This window comes from Leptodactylus fuscus, chromosome 9 (genome assembly GCF_031893055.1).
Source record: "Leptodactylus fuscus isolate aLepFus1 chromosome 9, aLepFus1.hap2, whole genome shotgun sequence".
Classification (NCBI taxonomy): Eukaryota; Metazoa; Chordata; class Amphibia; order Anura; family Leptodactylidae; genus Leptodactylus; species Leptodactylus fuscus.
The window spans coordinates 52,715,117-52,740,325 of NC_134273.1; the positions used below are offsets into that span (position 1 = coordinate 52,715,117).

Consider the following 25,209-nt stretch of genomic DNA (forward strand, 5'->3'; position numbering starts at 1 on the left):
TAAGGAGGATTATGTCGATGTTGCAATGGACATACTCTGAGATACAACAACATATAGAGTTTTACAATCAGATCCCACCATCACCTTTACTGAAATATTAAAAAACATCTTACTTGAGGGCGTCGAATTAGGCATACTTAGTGAGAAAGACCTTGAATATTTATTAGTGAAAAATCCTACAGTGGCAATCTTTCACAGATTGTCAAAAATTCACAAAAGTACATCTAGACCTCCTCTTCGTCCCATAATATCAGGTATAGGGTCCCTTAGTGAAAAAACGCGTGAATGGATCGATAATATGTTACAGCCACTTGTACTCAGGACCCCGGGTTACCTTAGGGACAGCAAGCAAGTACTTCAAATGTTTGACAACTTTCAATGGGAGGAGGGTCTTTCCTGGATAACGTGTGACGTTAAGTCACTATATTCATGTATTCCTCATGATTTGGCCTTAACAGCTTTATCTTATCATCTTTATAATTATTCAACCTACTCAGAGGAATTATGCAAATTCATCATCACTGTCACAAAATTTCTTTTACAGCACAATTATTTTACATTCAATAACGTTTTTTATTTACAGGTCTGCAGGGCCCCTATGGGGGCCCATTTCTCGCCAACATTGGCAAATTTATACATGTCCTGGTGGGAGGAGAAGTGCATCTATTCTACCAATAATCCGTTCGTGAATTGTCTCCGCTGGTACGGCCGCTACATCGACGACCTCCTCTTTGTGTGGTCGGGCGATGTGGCGGCCATACCAGCATTCATTAGTTATCTTAATAACAACGAACTTAATTTGCAATTCACCCACATGGGTCAACATAAGATGGTAAATTTTTTGGATATATCATTAACAGACGATGTTGCCAAACGTAGGGTGATATCCTCCCTTTATCGTAAAGAACAAGCCGGCAACACCATTTTACATGCAGCTAGTTGCCATCCCCTGCATGATAAAAAAACGGGACATTCATAGGAGATTAAAATCCAGGGGCTACCCCTCTTGGTCACTCCAGAGAGCGGAAAGGATAGTGGCAAGGAAATGTAGAACATCGTTATTACAGGATTCCACCAGGATTAGAGATAATAAAACTGATCACAATAACTCGGTTTACTTTTGTACCAATTACAGTTCTGATTATAAACGGGTTGTTAATATTATTCGCAAACATATACCTCTGTTGTTACAGGATGATTTGTTGGCCAAAATTTTAGGTGACGGATGTCGATTTGTTTCACGTAGAGGAAAAACTCTCGGGAACATGCTATCTCCTAGTTTGTTTATTGATTCTTGCAAAGTCACTAACAGCACTTGGTTGGATTCCAAAGGTTTTTTCCGATGCGGAGCCTTGAGATGTAAAGAATGCCAATTTGCGAAAAGAACATTTACATTTCATAATAAGGTCAACCGCAAAATATACCACATAAGAAGTAGGCTAGATTGTAGATCTAAGTATGTTGTTTACATTGTCTGGTGCTCCACCTGTGATCTTTATTACGTTGGTTGCACAACACGATCTCTAAAAACACGTATTACAGAACATCTAACAGATTGTAAACAAACCCATCACTACTAATGTATCAGGAGCATCTAAACATTTCATTCTTCAACATCAGGGGGATGTATCGTCCTTCCAATATTTTGCAATTGAACAGGTAACGAGACCTTTGCGAGGTGGCGATTGGCGCAGGAAGCTTCTCAAACGCGAAGCTTTCTGTATTTTTTAGTTATTTACACGTTATCCTCAGGGTCTTAATTTTAGGACTGATTTGGTTTATTTTTATTTAATATACATACAATTTTTTTTATTTTTATTTTCTGTTGCGTTTTTTTTTTTTTTTTACCACTTCCGGACCGCCCATAGACTATATACGTCCGGGAAGTGGTTGTCTTGTTCTGACAGGACGTACCTGTACGTCCATCAGAACACAGCAGCTGCACGGAGATCGTGTAGCTGCTTTCACTAGGAGCCGGCTGTAACTGCAGCCGGAGCTCCCAGAGAGAAGACAGGGCAGATTGATTACCTCCCCTGCCTTCTCCAATGAGCGCTGTATACACAGCTATGGACGCAGCCATAATTCAGCTGCCCTCTGACCCGGCGGACACGTGATCCGCTGGGAGCAGAGTCTTACCAGAGCTGCTGGGTCCTACAGGACTCAGAACAGCTCAGTAAGCTGTGTATACAGTGTGCAGGAGGCTGGATTCCTCCTGTATCTGAGGTTAAATGTAGCAGCCCCAGTTATAGGAGAAATCAGCCTCCAGTACAAAAAATAAGTGATCAGATGTCCCCAAAGGTCTCTTATCACCTTATGGGGACACAATCTGAAAAAAAAAAAAATATAATAAAAAAGTTTTTAAAAAATGTAAATAAAATAGTAATAAAAAATAAATAATATGCTAATAAAACGCCGTTATTAAAGGTTATAGCCCCACCCCCGACGACACCATACAAAATAAAAATTACCGTAACGGAGAGGAAAAACTATGTTATAAAGTTTTTCAGTGATACTTTGTGTTATTAAATTAAAAAAAAAAAAAAAAAAAAAATGAAAACCAGACACAATTTCCCTCCTATTTTGTTTATATTTTCCCTGATATAAAAAAAATTAAAACACATTCGAAAATAAAGATAACATAAAAATAAAGCCCTATGTGTCCCCGAAAAAAGACGCAAAAATTAGTTGACTGAGACATATGGGAAAAATGTTACAGCCCTCAAAACCGCACATACAAAATAAACCTAAAATGTGTCTGGTCCTGGACCACAAATTGGCCCGGTACTGAAGTGGTTAATTTTTTTTTTTTAATAATTTTTCTTATAATTTTTTTTTTTTTTTTTAAATAAATTATTATTTATTTATTTTTTGGCTTATTTTGATTATTCCCTCGCAGAATATACTGCTAGCGCTATTATATCATTATATTACCATTGATACTTACCATGTGTTTTAATTACACACGCTAGCTATATGGTCAATCGTTTTTTGGTTTTTGCTATATGATACTTTATTATGTCATCATGTCACTGTGTCATTTATGCCATAGCGTACAAAGATAAAATAGGTTTATATGTTTGTGATTTTTAGTTTAATAGGTGTTGCTTCTGTACTTGATTTGCATTCACTTCCTGAAGTCACGTGACCATCACATGATCGTGTTTCTTGTAGTCATTTCCTTTCTCTGATAAAGTTCCTGATTCCTCTTGCTGTATGAATTTCATGTGGAAACATCTAATGGACTTTTCTATGGTATTAATCATCAGTTTCTTTGTCTCATTGTGTAGAAATCTTCTCCTCCAAGGTATGCTTTCACACTCAGTAAGCTCTTGATCATAGTTTATATGTGAATCATGCAGATTATGTGATTTTTATTGTTATCTACCCTATGGATTTGTGATTACTCTTATATATGTTTTATAATTTAACAGATAGTTTTTGTATCACTATTATTATAATGGATTTGATATTACTGACATACGCATGGGTTTTGTTTTTATCAGCTGTGTGTATATGTAACCCACGGGTGCAAATCACCTGATTTCAATTTCACATTTGGCTGGCAGCGTATATATCCTGCGCACTCACTATCAGTGTCATCGCTATGACTAAGAGTTGAAGTACTCGAAACGTGTCAGCGGTTAGCCATGCGTATGTGAATTCATTTTTCCATCTGGGTATGTTTTTGTAGGCAATACCTTTTTTTATCCACACACAGTATCTCAATGTTTTTTATGGACTGTACTATGCATTAATAAAAGTTAAGTTTTATTTTACTACTGGACTTTCCTTGGTTGCTGGATATACCTACCTTTTTGCATTATGTCTTTGTCCTCGTCCGGGAGGATCTATCCGCGCATCAGGAAATCCTACAATATACTATCAATTTGCTGTTGGCTGTGGACTTCCACCTTCTTTTTTGCTAAGAACATAGTTATGCCTCTATACAAATCACTGGTAATGCCACATTTAGACTATTGTGCACAATTTTGGGCCCCAGTATACAAGAAAGACATAATCGAACTATGATGCCAAAAAAAGTATCAAAAGGAGTTATAGTCCTGAAGCTTTCCCTGTGTGGCTGTAATGATTTACAGAAGTGATTACAATGTTACAACCAAAGGAGAAGGTTATTGAGTGAGGGAGAACTAGTAGTCTAAAGATGGCGACTGAGGGTGTAATGGATTGGCTAGGTAGGGAAACTGGGAGGGGGAGTGAGTGAGAGAGGGAGGGAGGTGGAGTAAGTCAACTCTGAGTGCTGCCCAAGGAATCATGGAAGCTGTAGGAAAGGCACAGAACAGGAACATGCCCATGTAAACAAATGCAGGGGATGCCAAGAGCTTCAAGAGAACCCAGAAATCATTCAAAACACCGCTAAAGGTAAATGCGTGCACTTATTAACCTATTAAGAGCACTAACAGACCTTTTTTGAAAATTGATTACTTATTTATTTATTGCCCGCAAAACCCCTTTAACTATAAGAGCAGTGAGGCTATGGAACTGGCTGCCGCAGGATGTTGTAATGGTGGATTCATTGTGCAAGATGAAGCGGCTGGTTTTAGATCTTAGTAAAGACAAGTCAATCCAAGATTTTATACTGATTGCTGGATTTGGAGTTGGTAAAGAATTTTTTTTCGCTGACATGGGAAAATTGGCATCAACCTCATGGAGTTTTTTTGGATCATCACTGTAGGTTGGACTTGATGGACCTGTGTCTTCATCCAGCTTCATCTACTATATAACTATGTATTTTATGTTGGGGTTTGTGTAATGTTTTAGGTAGAAAAGCATGCTATATTGAAAACCGCATAATGAGGCATAGAATTGTGTACAGTGTGATTTTTATTTATTTTGCTTTCTGCTGGTAGTACATGCTGATATAGCTTCAATAAGAGATCTGATGAAGGGGTGGCACTCATAGAGTACCAAAAATACCCCAAAACGCGTCATCTTTTACAATAAATCTTCTCTTGTCTACAAAAAAAAGGAAAATCTTTTACAATAAATCTTCTCTTGTCTACATATCCGTGTATCGATATTTGTCTACACCAAGGGAGCACGTGGCTGGTTTATACATTGAGGAATTCTTTCCCCATTATATTTTGCATCATATATTCCGACCCAAGAGACGTTGCCGGTGGACGCTGCCTAATATACTCGGTCAATATTCTTATTTTGCGCCCTGCTAGGCGCAACAAGAGCTCGGCTTGAATTGGAATTTCCTGAGGTTTCAAGGTCTCGTAATAAGCGCGGCCATACTTGATCAATTGCGTTATAGGACAGTGAAGGAAATAATTATTTGATCCCTTGATGATTTTGTTAGTTTGCCCTCTGACAAAGACATGAACAGTCTATAATTTTAAGGGAAGGTTAATTTTAACAGTGAGAGATAGAGTATGAAAAATAAAATCCAGAAATTCACATGATTAAAATGTTATCAAATTATTTGCATTTTGCATAGAGAAATAAGTATTTGATCCCCTACCAACCATTAAGAGTTCTGGCTCCTACAGACCAGTTAGTGCAGGCCTGTCTGAAGTTTGCCAATGGACACCTGGATGATTAAGAGTGATTGGGAGAAGGTGCTGTGTCAGATGAGACAAAAATTGGGCTCTTTGGCTTTAACTCAACTTGCAGTGTTTGGGAGAAGAGAAATGCTGTCTATGACCCAGAGAACACCATCCCCACTGCCAAGCATGTAGGTGGAAACATTATGTTTTGGGGTGTTTCTCTGCTAATGGCACAGGACTACTTCACCGCATCAATGAGAAAATAGATGGAGCCATGTACTATAAAATCCTGAGTGACAACCTCCTTCCCTCCACAAAGACCTTAAAAATCGGTTGTGGCTGGGTCTTCCAGCAAGACAGTGACCCAAAACATACAGCCAAAGCAGGGGTGAACCATGCTTTCTGCCGCCTGAGGGGCCGAGCGGAGGGGGCGGAGCCGAGCAGAGCGAGCGTCTTTAGCAGGCAGAGAGCAGGCAGGGAGAGGACCTGCTCTCTGCCTGTGAGGGGCCTCCCCAATCCACCGCTTAGTGACGGTGACCCTAAGCCAGTCCAGGACAGCTTGTCCTGGACTGGCTTAGGTCAGCAAAAATGCCGCCCTCCCCGTGGCCCTGGCATAGCGCCGCCTGAAGCAGTCGCTTCAAGTCGCCTCATGGGAGGTGCGGCGCTGAGGCAACAAAGGAGTGGCTCAAAAAAAAAAAAAAAAAAGCACATTAAGGTCATGGAGTGGCTTAGCCAGTGTTTAGACCTTGATCCCATAGAGAACTTATGAATGGAGCTGAAGCTCTGAGTTGCCAAACAATCTCAAATTCTTAATGATTTAGAAATGATCTGCAAAGAGGAGTGGGCCAAAATTCCTCCTGACGTGTATAAACCATCAACTAAAAAAATAAATCTGTTTTGTTTTAAATTCTCATTTTATTGAAAAGTTTTGAACAATTTTAAACAATAAAGGTACAAAGGAAAAAGATATGTTATAATCATACATCCAAACAATTGAAAAATTGTAGAGAGCATTTACAAATAACGTCTTGAAAACAAAGACAACAGGTAAATAGGGGCCTATCGTCCAGGCGGCCCTAGCGTCACATTATGCCGAATATAGCATTAAGAGGAAATAAACTGTCCAATAACATATAAAAGTTATTATATTTTAAGAGTGAGTGGGATTAAACCACCAAAAAAAGGTAAATAGTGAAGGGGAAGGGGGGGGGGAGGGACAGGTGCATTGGAGTGGAGCGGATGAGGAAATCAGGGAAGGAGGAAGGGAAGGGAAGAGGTAGGAAGACGGTATTCCCATCCAGGCTGGCAGTAGAAAATACAATCATAAGTGTAGATATTCATAGGCTGGTTCTGCAGAGCAAATATTAGGAAGTTACAAATATCAGTCTGTGTGTATAGACGTGTTTTGGTCCAAGAACCACGGTTTCCAGGTTTTCAGGAAATTCTCATGTGTACCTGTGGACCAACTTAAAAGTTCCTCGAAACGAGCAACTTGTGAGACCTTCTCATTCCAGTGTGAGATCGGAGGGGCAGATGAATTCAACCAATAATAGGGTATCAAAGATTTGGCCAATTCGATCAGATGTGTCTGGAGATTCCTACGATGGTGCCTGAAATCGTTTGAGGGGGTGGATAACAAAACAATTGCTGGAGTTAGATCAATAGGAGAGCCTGTAACCCTCTGAATAGCAGATTGGATCTGATCCCAATAATCCCTAATGATTGGACAGCTCCACCAGATGTGTAACATGGAGCCTTTCTCAGTTTTACATCTCCAGCATAAATCCGTGTCAGAGAGCCCACGATCATGTAGCCATATTGGGGTTCTGTACCACCTAGAGAGAACTTTGAAGTGTAGTTCCTGTAGCTTGACGCACTTGGAAAACCCATGGGAGTGCTTCAAAATATGAGACACCTCCTCCTCCGTGAATTGAATCTCAAGATCTTTTTCCCAATCTCTAACAAACTTCGGGGTCTCTACCTGTGTAACATCAAGTAAAATTTGTTTGCACTGAGCCAGTTTCCATCTTTTATTGGAGGGTAGCGAAAGTATTTGTTCCAATTTAGTAAGAGGTCTGAAGAAGGCTCTTCGTATGGGGATCGATTTCAGGCACCAGCGAAAATGATCGTAATGAAGAGGGGTTATGTTAGAGAGAGGCATTCTTTCCTGAAGTTGCTCTAATGGGAGGGGTTCAAAATCCATAGTGTACAATTCTGACAAAGTTAAATGCCTCAGTTGCGACCAGAAGCCACCGTAACCATCTATAGGATTCTTTAATAGTTTTGGTGCAAGTTGAGCGGGACATAGTCTAGAGGGAGGAGGGGCTAATTTATCTCTCCACTTCAACCAAACCTTACAAGGGCCTTTCAAAATATAATCCCAAGTCGGGTTTCTAAGAAGTCGAGTTTCTGGGGTCCAGAGGTGAGAGATGAGATTTTGTCCAAACTGCAGGTCTGCCATCTCTCTGACTATAGAATTTTTTCTTGGGGAAGATAAAGAGAGCCATCTCGACAATAAGTTCGCCTCATAGTACAGTGTTACATCAGGAAGTTGGATACCACCCGCACTCTTCCTACGAATCAATTTGTCATAAGCCAATCTCGTTGGCTTTCCTTTCCAGAGGAACCGGAGAAAGAGTGATCTGAGTGAGCTTAAGTATGTGTTAGGGAGATCGATCGGCAACATTTGGAGTTTATACAATAACTTTGGCAAAATATACATCTGCAACAAATTACGTCTGCCAAACCATGACAAGTAGGGGATGTCCATTTTTTGCAAAGAGGATTTTAAATCATGCAAAAGAGGGAGAAAATTTTCCTTATATAGATTGAGAAGGTTGCTGGTTAACTTTACTCCCAGATAAGTGATATGATCTCTTTTCCAGACGTAAGGGGATGAAGCCTCCAATTCCCTTCTAGTTTTGCTCGGAAGAGAGATCACGAGTACCTCAGACTTAGAAACATTCGGTTTGTAGTTCGATAACTTCCCATACTGTTCCATCAATTCAGTAAGTATGGGGAGCTCCTTGGCTGGATCCGTGACCAGAAACAAAACGTCATCGGCAAATGCTACACTGTGCAATGCCCGAGAACCCACACGAAAGCCTACAATCTCGGGATGTAATCTAACAGCCTGTAATAACGTTTCGAGGGTAAGGATAAATAACGTGGGCGATAACGGACACCCTTGGCGGGTACCGTTTTGTATATAGAAAGGAGTAGAGAGAGTCCCATTAACCCGTAGTCTGGCATGTGGTTCTGTGTAAAGCGAAAAGACCATCTGGACAAATGCGGGCGGAAAGCCAAAAGATTTAAGGGTGGCTGCCATGAAGGACCAATTAACTCTATCAAAGGCCTTCTCGGCGTCGACACCGAGAAGGACCAATGACTTGCCTGAGGATTTAGCCAGTGCTATAGCATGCAACAACTTATGCGCATTGTCTTTGCCCTCCCTCCCTTTGACAAAACCTGCTTGTTCTTCGTGGATGAGTTTAGGGACAATGGCTTTCAATCTATTTGTGAGCAGTTTAGCCCAAATCTTAATATCCTGATTCAGGAGAGAAATAGGGCGGTAATTTCCGCACTGCGTAGAATCTTTGCCTTCCTTAGCTATCAAAGTTATAAAGGCCTCCTGAGACTGTTTAGGAAGTTTTTCGCCAGAGATCAGGGCATTGCACAGTGCAGCCAGCTGGGGAAGAAGAACATCTTGCAGTTTCTTATAATACATAGCCGTCAGACCATCCGGCCCCGGGCTTTTCCCTAATGGAAAACTTTGTAAAACATTTTGCAATTCTGGAAGTAATTGGGGCAAGCAATTTCTCTACATCCTCCGGGGGGACAGTCGGGAGTTGCAATTTTTGTAGAAAGAGGAGTGTCTGTCTATCCCTCTCTTCGGGTGCGTCTGCCTTCTCAATATTATAAAGTTTTTCAAAATAATCTCTAAAGATTTTAGCAATTTCAGGTGTATTACAATGTGTGATCCCTGAGGCATCTTTAATCGAAGAGATAAATGATTTTGCCTTCGCTTTCTTCACTAGGGTCGACATAGTTTTACCCCCTTTATCACCATGTGAGTACACAAGAAGTTTGTGATAAAGTTGATTTTTAGCTAGTTGTTTCTGAAAAATGCGCTGCAATCTTTCCCTAAGCGCCACTAGATCCTTTTGTATAGAGGCTGTGTCCGTTTATGAGCCCGTTCTAAGTTAGAGATCTGAGCTAAAAGGGAGTCTATTTCAAGCTGCTTTTTCTTCTTAAGCAGTGAGCCTCTTGCTATCAATAGACCTCTGACAAAGGCCTTATGAGCCTCCCAGATAGAGCCCGTGGATACTTCATTAGATTGGTTAATGCGGAAGAACTCCCCAAGTCTAAGTCTAAGCTCGTCTAAAAACACTACATCACTCAAAAGCGTCTCATTTAGCGTCCAGTGCCATTCAGTCGGCGTAATTTCAGGTATCACAAAGGAGATTGAGACTGGGCCGTGATCTGAAAGGGTCGCACAGCCTATATCTGAACCAGTAAGGTTGGTAAGAAGCGATTTGGAGCAAAACACATAATCCAAACGCTGATGCGAGTTATATTTAGGAGAAAAATGCGTGAAGTCCTTGACATTTGGGTGCAAAGATCTCCAAGTGTCAATCAGATGACAATCATGGAAGGTTTTAAGAAGAGAAGCTAAAGCTACTTGTGAGACTGCTAATTTCCCGGTTGAAGTATCTAATAGGGGGTTTAAGGTGACATTTAAGTCTCCTCCCATCACTATTTCTCCTTCTGCAAATTGTTGAAGATCAATAAGCGTCTGTTTGATCCAGCTCACCTGGCCTTGGTTAGGTGCATACAGGCAAGCGAAGGTGAGGGGTCTGGTAGCCAAGGTTCCCTTAACAAATAAGTATCTACCCTCTGCGTCCATCTGTGACTGTTTACAAGCGAAGGGGACAGAGCGGTGGAACGCAATCGCCACCCCTTTGGACGCAGATGTAGGGTGTGAACTAAAGAACCATTGGTCGAAATATTTTTTTGGAAAATTGGGCAAATTAGTGGCTTTAAAATGAGTCTCTTGTAGCATTATCACTTCCGCCTTCAATTTTTGGACTAACCGCATAATCCCATGTCTCTTCTGTGGAGAGTTAAAACCGTTCACATTTAGAGAAGTGATTGAGAGTGACGCCATAACTACAGATGCAGACCAAAGCGAGGACTTCACTACCAAAAAAAACGTAACACCGTCTCTAATACCATAAAGAGGGAGGGGGGGGGGGGGGTAGGGTATAGAAAATGAAATGTACAGTTAAGTATGGAGGGGGGGGGGGAAGGGGTGGGGAAGGAAGGTGGGTCAATGGAAAAAACCTCTGAAAAACACTAGGGACCTAGATGCCCAAACGAAGTGCACCTACATCCGAGTGTTATCCAATGTAGAATAAACACAATATAAAAGGAGCAATGTTGCTAACAAGAAGATGATAGGGACGGAACAATTTGGAGATAGGTCTGATCGGAATTTCCAGCCCTATCAGTCCCCCTGGATACAAACCGCTGGAGAAAGTAGCATATAAGATACGGCTACTAAGTAAAACATACCACTGCTGAAAAGGTAAAGTACAGAAGTGTATAAAACTATAACGCCTGTAAAAAGGAATTCTGATGAGAGAGAAAAAAGGGAGCAAATATCAACATAACTATACACTGCAGTATACATCCATAAACTAGGAAATAAAGTCAAGTTAGTATAGCGCTGAGGCACATATAAACCGTGCAATTTTTTTTGGGGGGGTAAAAAAAAGAAACCTTTCAAGGGACTCCTTGCCTCGAACGTGCCAGGAACTTTTTAATTTTTGGCGACTTGGCACAGCGCCCCTCAGACCACTGGTCGCAGTCTGGCAAGTCCGGCTAATCTGGAAGAGGGGGTGTTGGTAGCCAGGAAGGAATGTCCAGCGGCTCTATGCGGAGTTGAGCCCAGAGAGAGGGTAGGTCTAATGGGGAGTGTACCGTAATCCTCCTCCCTTTGTAGTGGATAGCCAGACCGAAGGGGTACAGCCAGGCGTATTTTATATCTTTTGCTCTGAGGAAGTCCAGCAATAGTTTAAGCAGTCTGCGTTTAGCCAGAATAGAAGGGGCAATGTCCTGAAAAATAGACACTTCAGACTCTGCAAAAGTTATAACAGGCTTATTCCTTGCAGCAGTTAAAATGTCCGCCACATCCGGATACATCAATAGGCCGCAAATTACATCACGTGGAGGCTCCCCCTGTTGGGGTTTAGGCCGAAGTGCCCTGTGAATCCTCTCAATCTTAATGTCTTTAGCCCTGTCAGGGCCTAAAAGTTCAGTAAAAATAGCCAATGCCGTATCATTTAGGTTTTCATTATTATCTTGTTCTGGTATCCCCTTTGATCTCAAGTTTTTCCTCCTCCCTCTGTTTTCTTGGTCTTCCACAAGCACCAATGATCTGTCTATATATTCCTTATACACGGCCATCCTAGCAGCGACAGAAGTAGCATGGTTAGTAAGAGCCAAGGCCCCGTTTTCTAGTTGAGACACCCGCTGCCCCATATGCTGTAAATCTGACCTGATAGCCGCCAGCTCCGACAGAAACGGGTGAAGAGCCTTAGTCAAGGCTTTCTGTAGCATCGCCATAGACACAGTGGCTTGTCCGGTCTCTTGCTGCTGAGACTGGTCTGTGAGCGCCCCACTCTCTGCCTCCGAATCCTCCTCCGACTCATATCCTCTGCGTGTGCTCGGCGCCATCTTGGAAGGCCTAGCAGGTGAGTACCCGACCTTCTTCCTCGCTGATTTGTGCAAATCTCCCAAATGTTTCAACTGATTTGGGGTCCCGGGGGGATCCGGGCCCCTTTCTTTACCATTTTTGCCCATGGAAATAGCCGTATCTGCTATCAGGGAGTCCGAAAAAGGGCTGCGTGTGAGGAGCTCAGCAGGCGTGCATCCTACACCGTGCGCGGTCAGACTCCGCCCAACTAAAAAAATAAATCTGACTGCTGTGCGCGCCAACAAGGGTTTTGCCACCAAGTATTAAGTCTTGTTTGCCAGAGGGATTAAATACTTTTTTTCTTATGCGAAATGCAAATAAATGTATAAAATTTATACAATGTGATTTTCTGGATTTTATTTTTGATGTTCTATCTCTCACTGTTTAAATTAACCTACCCTTATTAACCTACCCGTAAAATTATAGACTGCCTTTGTCAGTGGGAAACTTACAAAATCTGCAAGGGATCAAATAATTATTTCCCTCACTGTATATGTACCAGCATCCATGCTGTGGGCAAAATCTGTATTCTAAAAGACTTTTTAAACTTTATAATTTTTTCTACAACAGTACTATAATTGTAGAGGGGTTGTTCCACGGTAGATATCGATTGACACCGAGCACTCCCACCAATCAGCTGATATCTGCATAGTGTAGGGCCTGGCAGCAGATGACTCCATGCACCTGTGGCAGTGCATGCTATTGCAGCTCAATCCAGTTCACTTGAACACACTGCTTTCTACGCTGTGCACTTCGCAGGTATCAACTAATCATTGCGAAAGCCAGGTGAGGATATCAATATCTACTCTTATACAATGCCTTTACCCTACTAAGTGCAAGCTAGGTTTGCAGAGCAATACATATATTTACTAACTTGAATGGTATTGAAGTTTGCATAAAGGGCTGTGATATGGTGAATATGGGGCTGTCCATACATATAACTTTTTTTTTTATTTTTTATAAAGGCGTATGGCAATGTAGAAAAGTTTTTAAAATTTCCCAAATACTGACATCAAAGGTATGCAAGTATATATAATTTGTCTGAGTCAGTCTATCAACACACCAGGACTTGTCATCAATATTCATCGTTATTAAAAGGTATGTCATTTTTTCTTTCCTATTTTATATATTTTCAATCAAAAGTACAAGGATTATATTTATTTTTTTCATTGTATTAAAACAGTTTTATGAATCCTAGAACTATGAATCTCCGAGTCGCTGTTTTCTTACCTTTGTTACTTATGAATTCTTTGTTGGATATACTTTTAGCTTAATCTCATTCATTGGGCCCCTCTTTAGCCCTTCTGGCAGAATGTTGAGAAGATTGAAAAATTAAGAGATTAGTCTATAATCGCTATAGATTGTTTCTGTTGACTGTCATAGTTATTCAGCATTATATTCTAGAAATATACTACATATCCAGGTACTTGGGATCATATAACCTATCATTATAGACACAGTAATATAGCCCGTTTATTGACATGTAGCTGACCAAAGGACCTGGCTTTTAATATAGGAGTAAATGTTAATATACCTGTTGTGTGTTCTAGGCTGTAGTAATATTGCTTCCCAGTATATGTGACACTATGTAACTGTTATATATCCTTCATACAAGCTATCATTATGTTTCACTACTAGATTACTGATATAGAGCATAAATAGTCATCCTGATGTTTGTCACATGATGAAGATTTTTAGAAATACTTTCTCTATTGAATCGCCAATATGCAATCTTTCAATTATCGTAACCTCCACGATCCATATAGTATCAAAATAGGGCTCAAATGAATTATCCATTTGCTTGGTAATAGCAAGAGAACATAAAATCAAGTTTTTTTGTTAATGTCACACAAACTGATACATCCAGCCATGGTTCTCTTACTTCTATGCCCCTAAATGCAGTGTTATATCGATAGCTGAATCTCTAGTGCTTCATTGACCTTATATACTTGGTATTATAAGTAACTCTTTAACTTCTAGGTTAGTTGTGAAAAAGCTACAACCTCTACTCTCTATTCTGTTATGTTCAATGTGTTTCCTTGATAGGGCCCCTTCACACGGAGTAAACGCGCGTGTATTTAGGCAAAATACACGTGTAAAAATGCACGTGTAAAAATCAGACTCCCATTGGCTTCAATGGCATTTTCTTTTACACGTGTAAAAAAACACGGCATAATACACATCAAAATAGACGTCAAAATACACGTGTAAAATGTCATTGAAGTCAATGGGAGTCTTATTTTTACACGTGTATTTTTACACGTGTATTTTGCCAAAATACACGCGCGTTTACTCCGTGTGAAGGGCCCTTTACACTTGCTTTTTTCCCATTCATGCTTTGCCTTGGTGCAGGTCCCAGAAATGGAGCTTGCATCTATCATATATAGGAAGCATCCTGTTGATATGCCTGAAAAGGAGTCGGTCATCAGTTTGGGACCCATAAAACTGCTGATAGTGCTAGATCGGTGATATATTCAAACATATCTAGGTTACTCTCTACTTTACTAAGTAACAGCTATAGGGTTCATCTAGGATGCCACCATAGCTGTCACTCGAGCAAAAGTAAGGCATTGGAGAGCGTGTAGTGCAGAGACACAAGGCAGATGTAAGAGAATACCCATGGCATTTGCAATTGCAACATTACGAGGATTCATTTTATAGTTGTGTTTAAACTCCTTTACACATGACTGATCTAGTGCTGTTGGCAGTTTTGAGGGGTCAAGACGGATAAGTCTCTCTAAATATCTAAAGGCAAAACAGTTCCAAGGTTATGTTCACACATAACAGTTTATAGTTACAAAAGTTCCGACCACAAATGTCGTTCTTTCTCTCTGTAGTTATATGGATTAGGCTAGGTTCTCATCTGCGCACGGGCCTACATTATTTGCCTGGGGAGCCAAACAGTGGTCACTCGTGGACCCCATAAACTATATTGGGATATGCCAAGTGTCTGTCGGGTGTTCACCGTTTTTATACTGAAGCTAGTGGAGAAATATGTTCAACATGAAGACTTTTCTCTCCCCCAAATTTTGGTGGTTTCTGCAGCAGGGTTTCCAATGGCGCAGATATATAATAGCATTATAATGCTAGATTTCTATGTTATAGGTGTCTTTTCCACAGGCAATATATGAAATGTTACTGACAAACCTGTGGGGACAAATGGCTGATAAAACATTTCTTTCTCGTTCTTATTTTTGCTGTAGCCTTCCAAAAAACCTTACATGGCATAAACTGTTAACAGTTTATTCTAACTATTATTTTTTTTATATGTAAAGCTTGATCTTGTCTGATTTTTCATAAATATATATATATATATATATATATATTTTTTTTTTTAAAATTAATTTTAGGAATATGATTGTTGTTCAATTTTAAGATTGTTTATCTAGGTGTTGGTAAATTTTTATCACCAAAATTGGCTTGTTTTGTAAAGAGCGTTGAGTACTCATGTTCTTTTACTATTACTGGTTTATACAGGGACACGCTCGCTGCCTTCTCTAGATCTGCAAATTCAAACTAACAGGTTGAGCTTTTCAACTTGCTGTGTAACCATTTAACCTCAGTCTAAATCATATGAAATCTGCTTATTGTATATAGGTAATGTCAGGTATACTGAATCAAATGACCCTCATTGCCTTTATCGTTATAACGTGAATACAGTAAGCTGTCAGTCATTTATATAACAAAAACCTACGTATATAATAAATAAAGCTTCTGTACAGAAGTTTTGTAAGTGACTAGATGGAAGAGTCACGTCTAGTTAATTTTTCACAAGAATAAATGCAACACTGTCCTTTGCACCCCATGATAAGCATTTCACAGCAATTCTTTTTTTTCTTATGTTGATGCAACCTTAGGTGGAGAGGTATACACATTTTTTCATTTATCTCAAGGATTAGTAGTTCAAGGTAAGTTAATTCCATTTGCTTTGTATTAATTTCTATGAAGTATGGAGTCTGACTGTAACAATAACAGTACATTTATTCAATACTGAGATATAGTTTCCATATTGTGTGCTCAGCAGTCACTTACATAATAGATTATACAAGCAAGCGTGAACATAATGCCCAGAGGACCGCTAAATAACAAAACAGCATCACTAAATATTACAAAAAGCATGCTGTGCAAGAGAATAGACTCGTATTTCATGTCTGTAAATAACTGCATATTATGGGAAGAAAGCAATGTCATACAAGCAGCTGCTGCTTCTGTAAGCAGGAATCCTCTTATGAGCTGAGCAGACTGTATTACAAAGAATTGTCGTCTTTTCATTTACTCTGGTATAAGAGGACCACAGCAAGGTTATACACTGTGCAGTTTCTATGAGAAGAAGAGATTTAGAGATCATAGTAACAAAATAGACCTGCTCAGAATAAGTCTTCACTTTTATGGTGCTGTCTATACATAGAAAATAGACAATAAAGTTGGAATAATTCATGTAATTTTGTGTCAGTGTTTTCTACCAAACACAGTGGTGGGTACAAAAGGGAAAAGATGTGTCTGTGTTTCCTATACATGTTTACTTGTTTTTGAACCAACTACATCAACAAGTGCCAAAAAAAATGCGACTGCGAGTCCATCCTAAAGTCATGTATAGGAAATGCTTCAGTTTAATGACATTATCCCAATTTTCCTTCTTGTATAGTACAAATCATCTTCCAGTTATTATAAAGGCTGTAGAATATATAGGTATTTGTACGTGTTTGTGTTGAGTGGAGATAGGATGTTTACAACGTCTAATCCTTGTACTGTATACCTAGAAGAGCAGACAAGAAAACCTGAAGAACGTGAATAGCAGACAAGTGGAAAAAGATTCTAATTAGATAAAGGGATTATGGTAACTGTCCCTATAGAGGCTGATTGGATTTAGTTCTATTCTGAGAGTTCACGATCAGAAATTTGAGTGGCCATAGGTGTATTAGACAAAAATATAATATATAAAAGTATCAAAAAGAAAAAGTACAGTAGTTTTGTTGCTCAATGCAACCAGAAATGTATTTTTATAACTTTCATGAATGCAGAGCCAATGACCAATTGTCATTTCAGCTGGGCCCCTACAGGTTAATGTGGGCCCTTGGGTGGAAGAACCTCAGTGGGCCCCTTTGGTGCGCAATTCTTGCGATGGCAGCAGTAAGCATAAGTGCCTTAGCATAAAAACACCTGTACATTTTGTTGAGGCAGACCTGCTAGGATGGCATATAATACAGAGGATGAGAGGGATGAGGATGGGACTGTATTATAAGTGTTAGGACTGGAGACCCAGGGGAGGACACAAATATGAAAAACACTCCAGGAATGTTTGTTCTCAGCAGACAACTTTCGTCTGCTGAGCATTTTGGTAAATGCTCAGTACTGGGCTGGATTTTTCGGAATGACAGGTAGGTTGGTAGTGGGACAGTCATTCCACCCCCCCTCCAGTCCACACTTTGGGGATGTTCCGGCAGCGACTCAGCTGAAGAGAGTCTCCTCGTCAAGGAGGCTTAAGAAGTCAGCTCCAGTAGCAACACTTTGGCAGAGCTTGGCTGGAGAGCTGACAAAGAGGTCATATTTTTGGACCTGTGTCCTGAATGATTCTACTGGCTTTTTTGGATTTGTGTTATTCTAGGTGAGGTAACCTATTCTATGTTTAGTTAGAGCCTAGCCGGGCAGGGATTTATTTTTGTATTGTTTCCTTTTGTTGCTGCACTGTATTTTTGAGTGAAAATAAACTCTACCTTTGTTTTGGACTAAAGAAACTGGACTTGTGTGTCTATGCCACCCCACCTAGCACCCCCATACCCTGACAGTGTGTATATATACTACCGTTCAAAAGTTTAGGGTCACTTAGAAATTTCCTTATTTTTGAAAGAAAAGCACAGTTTTTTTTTTTCAATGAAGATTACATTAAATGAATCAGACATACACTCTATACATTGTTAATTCGGTAAATGACTATTCTAGCTGCAAATGTCTGGTTTTTAATGTAATATCTACATAGGTGTACAGAGGCCCATTTCCAGTAACCATCACTCCAGCGTTCTAATAGTAAATTGTATTTGCTAACTGTGTAAGAAGGCAAATGGATGTTTAGAAAACCCTTGTGCAAGTATGTTAGCACAGCCAAAAACAGTTTTGCTGGTTAGAGAAGCTATAAAACTGACCTTCCTTTGAGCTAGTTGAGAATATGGAGCATTACATTCGTTAGTTCCATTAAACTCTCAAAATGGCCAGAAAAAGAGAACTTTCATGTGAAACTCGAAAGTCTATTCTTGTTCTTAGAAATGAGGTCTATTCCATGCGAGAAATTGCCAAGAAACTCAAGATTTCTTACAACGGTGTGTACTACTCCCTTCGGAGGACAAACAGACTCTAACCAGAGTAGAAAGAGAAGTGGGAGGCCCCGCTGCACAACTGAGCAACAAGACAAGTACATTAGAGTCTCTAGTTTGAGAAATCGACGCCTCACAGGTCCTCAACTGTCAGCTTTATTAAATAGTACCTGCAAAATGCCAGTGTCAATGTCTACAGTGAAGAGGCGACTCCGGGATTTTGGCCAAAATGGTGGCACATGAAAGTACAACTTGTCACACAAAGAATAAGCCCTCACATAGTTATGTTGACAGGAAAATAAAAAAGTTATGAAATTTGGAAGACGAGGAGGGGAAAATATGAAAAAAAGTTAGCAAGCATTAACAAACAAACTGCCTTGAATCCTTAAAAGGTAGAAAGGAGGATAGGTAAGTATGATGAGATGGGGAGGGGGATGGAATAGCTAAGCCAGGGGCCAGGATCGGTAAGTGATGCCGCGGGCCCCACAAGCGCTATCATTATATTGGGGGTCTTTTCAGACCCCCAACTATAATGATCAGAGGCCCCAGAAAGGTAAAGGAACATAACAAACACTATTACTTACCTTTCCACGCTCCGGGCAGGCTCTGGGCCTAGTTGTGTGACGTCCCTGACGTCACATGACCTGGGCTTGCGTCCCGGGTCATGTGATGTGAGTACATCATTAAAGAAGGCCGGCACTACCGAGGACTGTGGGGGAGCCAGAGATAGGTAAGTAACAGTGGGTTTTTATGTTTGTATCCCCTGGGGTCTCCAGAATGAACAATTTCTCATTGTTCATTATGGGGTATAATACTGTGTGCAGGGGTCACTATGAGGTGTAATACTGTGTTCAGGGGCCACTATCGGGCATAATACTGTGTGCAGGGGCCACTATGGGGCAATAATACTGTGTACTGGGGCTACTATGGGGCATAATAGAGCGCACAGGAATGCAGCGGAGGGTTGGTCAGTCGAGGTCTTCGATGTAGGTAAGGAAGGGGGGAGGGCCATGTCAAAAGTTCGCCACGGGGCCCTGCCATTCCTAGTTACGCCACTGCTACTAAAGGTATATGGGTGCACTTTTTTAACCTACTACTAGCACTAACATCCCTTTCTTTTAAGAAAAAAAAAATGCCTGGAAAACCTCTTTAACCTAGGGGACAGGCATATTATCATTATTCCATGATCCAAAGTGCGATCAATGCTGTTAATTTGTTTTTAAAATCTATGGTATTTGCAAATAAAATTGTTTGAAATAAAGTAAAATTTAATTATTAATTTTGAAAAAACACTATGGTCCTTTTACCTTGGCCCATTTCCAAAAAACCTAAAGACGAAACAAAAAAGAAATAACTGAACGATCACTGTATGTTTTAGAGACGGTAACCTGCATCTGTCTCAGGTCGGCTGAAACACAGTAGTATCAGCCACTGACTCAGTGGCGTAACTACCGTAGTAGCAGCAGTAGCAGCTGCCACAGGGCCCGGGACATTAGGGGGCCCGGTGACAGCCGCTACCGCTGCGTTTTTTGTTTTTTTTCAATAGGCCATTACCGGCTGGAATTACTCCAGCCGGTAACAGGCCCCATATACTTACTGATCCTGGCAGGGGCCGGGATCGGTAAGTGACATCGCGGGCCCCACAAGCACTGTTATACTCGGGGGTCTTTTTGGACCCCCGATTATAACGATCGGAGGCCCGGAGAGGTAAGAAACACTGTTACTTACCTCTCCAGGCTCCGCGCAGGCTTCGGCCTACTTGCGTGACGTCATATGACCCGCGACACAGGGCCCTGTCACATGACGTCCCGGAAAATGGCCGACGGAGAGGAGGGGAGTCGGGAGAAAGGTAAGTAAGAGAGTTTTTTATGTTTGTATCCCCCCCTTGGGTCTCCGATTATTATACTCTGGGGTCTGAAAAGACCCCAGAGTATAATAATTGTTCATGGGTGTCCACTATAGGGACATAATACTGTGTGCAGGGGCCACTATAGGGACATAATGCTGCGTGCAGGGGCCACTATAGGGACATAATACTGTGTACTGAGGCCGCTATGGGGCATAATACTGTGTGCAGGGGCCACTATGGGACATAATACTGTGTGCAGGGGCCACTATGGGGACATAATACTGTGTGCAGGGGCCACTATAGGGACATAATACTGTGTACTGAGGCCGCTATGGGGCATAATACTGTGTGCAGGGGCCACTATAGGGACATAATGCTGTGTGCAGGGGCCACTATAGGGACATAATGCTGTGTGCAGGGGCCACTATAGGGACATAATACTGTGTACTGAGGCCACTATGGGACATAATACTGTGTGCAGGGGCCACTATGGGACATAATACTGTGTGCAGGGGCCACTATGGGGACATAATACTGTGTACTGAGGCCACTATGGGGCATAATACTGTGTGCAGGGGCCACTATAGGGACATAATACTGTGTGCAGGGGCCACTATGGGGACACAATACTGTGTGAAGGGGCCAATATAGTGTGTGCAGAAATGCGCGGGGGGGGGGGGGGGCTTGGCGGCGGCGGTGGTAGGAGTCAGTTGCTCGAGGTCTTCAGCGTTGGTCGGGGGGGGCATGTCAAAAGTTCGCCACGGGACCCCGCCAATCCTAGTTACGCCACTGCACTGACTATAGTGTCTGGTGCTAGGCAACAGTCTGCAGATTCGTCATTTTAACATTACTAGTTGTGAAACATTCGGGGCATTATGTTTTTCCAAGGACAAGCTTAGTACTTGTAATAAAAACAAAAACCTGAAACATTTCCTTCCAGCTAAATTTCCGTAAATGTTGTAATGAACAGTCATTGACAATTATCATTGATTAGAAGATGAGATCTGCTCAGCCAACACTGCAGCTACATGCATGACCTTAGGGAAGGTTTAGCACTAGATCACACAATTGTCTTTATCCCTTCAAAAGAATGAAATGTTCCAACGTCTTTTAATGACTAACTGAAAAGCTGATGACAAATCGCAACTCTCGATACCTCTTAGGCCTCTTCTTCAAGCATGGTATTATACTATCTAAAGAGTCACGCATTTACTCAGAAGGACATACAGTACGAATTGTGTGTGAGAGAGAAATGATGTAAGGCTGGGTTCACACTAGTGCTTGTATTGTGTTCAGGGATTCTTTCCGGAGTTTTCTCATCTCAACCACCTTAGTAGTCCGGGTGAGATGTACACCTCCTCCATTATCTGGATGGCCATTGGCTTACAATATATATATGAATATTTTTTTTTTTACCAGTCTCGTGTCTTTATTGCTTACATATTGTACATGCTCTGAATCCTCTAAACAAAGGGCCCCAGCACCACAAAGCCCATTACATGTCTCAAAGTTTTTCTCTACCAATATAACTACAATAAGAAGATTTTTCATTGTGTGACGTATTCTTTATTAAGAACTCGGTTTATGTAATGAATGTTCATCTGTGATCCATTGCCTATATAAATCTGTCATCTTTGTATGTTCTAATGTTGTCTATAACTGCAGATGCCAATGAAGACTGTAGCTGTGATCGGCGCAGGATCCAGTGGTTTGACAGCCATTAAATGTTGTCTTGATGAGGGTCTTGAACCCACGTGCTTTGAAAAGAGTGAAGATATTGGAGGATTGTGGCGATACAAGGTGAGAATTACAAATGAATGACATAAAACTATTAAAAGATGGTTCACTGTATTTTGGTATACCCATATCATAGGGAAGTGTCCCAATACTTGGGACACTCTTTCATTTGCCAGAGAACCAGAAAAGTGTGGCTGCCGCTGCCCCGGACATTTTTTTAAGAAAAATAGATGTAGTCTACATGAGACAACCCCTTTCCCATTACTTTCACCTCACTGCCCTTTCATGTCATAATAGCCAAGCCACTCAAACCTGTACTCCCAAAACTGCAGTGTTGGGGTTATTCTTGCACGGACATTAGCAGCAGACATTAGCTGTGTCCGTGACATTTTTCATTCATTTAAATGGAGATCGGGTGCATTCTTTTGCACTCCGTGCCTGTCCTTAAGTGTCCGTTCCTAAAGATGTCTGACTTTCCAAGCGGACAGCAAAACCCGACATGTAGGTTTTTTTCTGTCCGCTTGAAAAGTCGGACATCTTAGGAACGGACACTTAAGGACAGGCACAGAGTGTAAAACAACGCACCCGATCGCCATTTAAATGAATGAAAAATGTCACGGACACAGCTAGTGTCCGCTGCTAATGTCTGTGCAAGATTTTGAACGGACATTAACAGCGGACACTACCTGTTGGACACTGACGGTAGTGTGATCGCCCCCTTAGAAATGTTTTTTTATGTATCAATAAAGATAAACCTTGTTTTGTACAGGAACATTCTGAAGATGACAGAGCCAGCATCTATAAATCTGTGATTATTAACACATCCAAGGAGATGATGTGCTATAGCGATTACCCAATTCCTGAACATTTCCCAAATTACATGCACAACTCCAAGATTATGGAATACTTCCGCATGTATGCCAAGAACTTCAACCTTCTGAATCACATCCAGTTTAAGGTATGGCATTTAAAGAAATTGGGTTACAAGTGTATTCTGGCATGTACACTGATGTTTCGACTGTACATAACAAAAAAACAGACTATATGGTTGCATTTTAATGCTTGAGATGTTTATATGTGGTTCACTGTAGACTAATGTCTGATCTAATTCTGCCACCTTCTGGTACAACTCATACTCTATCTATAAAACATACAAACACTAAACTTGTCATCGAATCTGTTTATTAACCCCTTAAGGACCCAGACATTTTTAGGTTTTGCATTTTCATTTTTCCATCCCCACATTTCAAGAGCCCTTTTTCATTTTTCAGTTCAGAGTCACATGATGGCTTATTGTTTGTGGGACAAATTGTACTTTGTGATGGCACCATGCAATATCCTGTACAGTGTACTGGGGAGCTGGAACAAAAAAATTCTGAATGAGGTGCAATTGGAGAAAAAATGTATTTGTGCCAATTTCATATGGGTTTAATTTTTACAGCATTAACTGTTTGCTAAAAATGACATGTTAGTGCAGGTTCACATCTGCGCCCCAGTCTCCGCTTTCAGGTTTCTGTCTTCTGCCAACAGGAGGCGGAAACCCAGCAGACAGTGTCTGCCTGTGAGCGTTTTGTGGTCTCTGCGGTGAAACAATTTATTTTTTTTTTAACCGGACACAAAGTCCTGTATGTCTGACTTTGTGTCCGGTTAAAAAAAACAAAAACAAAACAAAACACAGTTTTGCCACGGAGACCACAAAACGCTCACAGGTGCTCACGGGTGGACACTTTGCAAACCCATTCAAATACTATATAAATTTGGCATCACCATGATCTTACTGACCTGCAGAGTACACTTAGGCTCCGTTCTCACGGAGTAACACGCCACTCATTTAGACACGTATACATGTGTCAGAGCACGGCGCTTCAAAACAGATCCCATTGATTTCAATGGGTGCCGGCTTAAGCGCTACACATTGAAATCAATGGTAAGGCATTGTAACCCATTGATTTCAATGTGTTATGCACGTAAGTCGGCACCCATTGAAATCAATGGGATCTATTTTGAAGCGCCGCGCTCTGACACGTGTATATGTGTCAAAATTAGTGGCGCATTACTCCGTGAGAACGGAGCCTTAACATGTCATTTTTACCACATAGTGAATGCCATAAAATTTAAACCCATACATTGTATAGGATATTGAATAGTGCTATTACAAAGTACAATTTGTTTTGCAACTTCCTGTTGGGCAGACAGGAAGTAAGAAGGGACAGCAGGCTAAGCTGCTGAAACAGGGAGATGGGAAAATCCTTTAAATTTTTTCGGCTTCTGTCAGGTCAGTACATTAGGTATAGGAAGATGTAGTGTGGAAAAATGCATGCTGTTGGATTTATATTATGTGCAATTTTTGTAATACTCAAAGTGGGCGGGGCAGGATAAAAAAAAGTTGAGTTTTTTTAAAATAGTATGAAAATAAAATATATAAAAAAATCAAATACATGTAAAATACATATAGAATACATGTAAAAAAATAAGTATAAAAATATAATTTTTTTTCATTTTTCAGTGTCACATGATGACTTATTTGCAAAACAAATTGCACTTTGTAATGGCACCATTCAATATCCTATACAATGTATGGGTTTAATTTTTATGGCATTCACTATGTGGTAAAAATGACATGTTAAGCGTACTCTGTAGGTCAGTAAGGGCTCGTTCACATCTGCGCCCAGCACTCAGTTCTGCAGGTTTCCGTTTCCTGCACAAAACAGGGCAGGAGACGAAAACCTGCTGGCATCTTCCCAAACCCATTCATTTGAATGGGTTTGAACAGTGTCTGGCCGTGAGCGGCGGTGAGCGTTTTATGCGCTCCGCGGCGAAACCATTTTTTTAAAAACAGACACAGAGTCGGACATGCAGTACTCTGTGTCCAGTTTTAAAAAAAACAGTTCCGCCGCGGAGCGCATAAAAAAACGCTCACCGGCGCTCACAGCCGGACTCGGCATGACAGGTTTCCGTCTTCTGCATGCAGAAGATGGAAACCTGATAACGGAGTCCAGACGCTGGTGTGAGCCCTGCGTAAGATCACGGTGATGCAAAATTTATATA

The 25,209-nt window shown here is 40.9% G+C and overlaps 1 protein-coding gene across 3 annotated transcripts in view; it reads left to right on the plus strand.

The window, feature by feature from the left end:
• Nucleotides 1-3,216: 3,216 nt before the first annotated feature.
• Nucleotides 3,217-25,209, plus strand: part of LOC142218172 (flavin-containing monooxygenase 5-like) — a 39,472-nt gene continuing 17,479 nt past the window's right edge. The window contains exons 1-5 of one of the 3 annotated variants that reach the window (XM_075286704.1): nucleotides 3,218-3,304; nucleotides 13,233-13,365; nucleotides 16,125-16,175; nucleotides 22,090-22,224; nucleotides 22,931-23,119. In XM_075286704.1, the coding sequence (XP_075142805.1) occupies nucleotides 22,090-22,224; nucleotides 22,931-23,119 (324 nt within the window). In that variant the 5' untranslated portion in view covers nucleotides 3,218-3,304; nucleotides 13,233-13,365; nucleotides 16,125-16,175. Of the gene's footprint in view, nucleotides 3,305-12,989; nucleotides 13,054-13,232; nucleotides 13,366-16,124; nucleotides 16,176-22,089; nucleotides 22,225-22,930; nucleotides 23,120-25,209 lie in introns of those variants that run through there. The other 2 variants (XM_075286705.1, XM_075286706.1) reach the window with 2 other exon arrangements.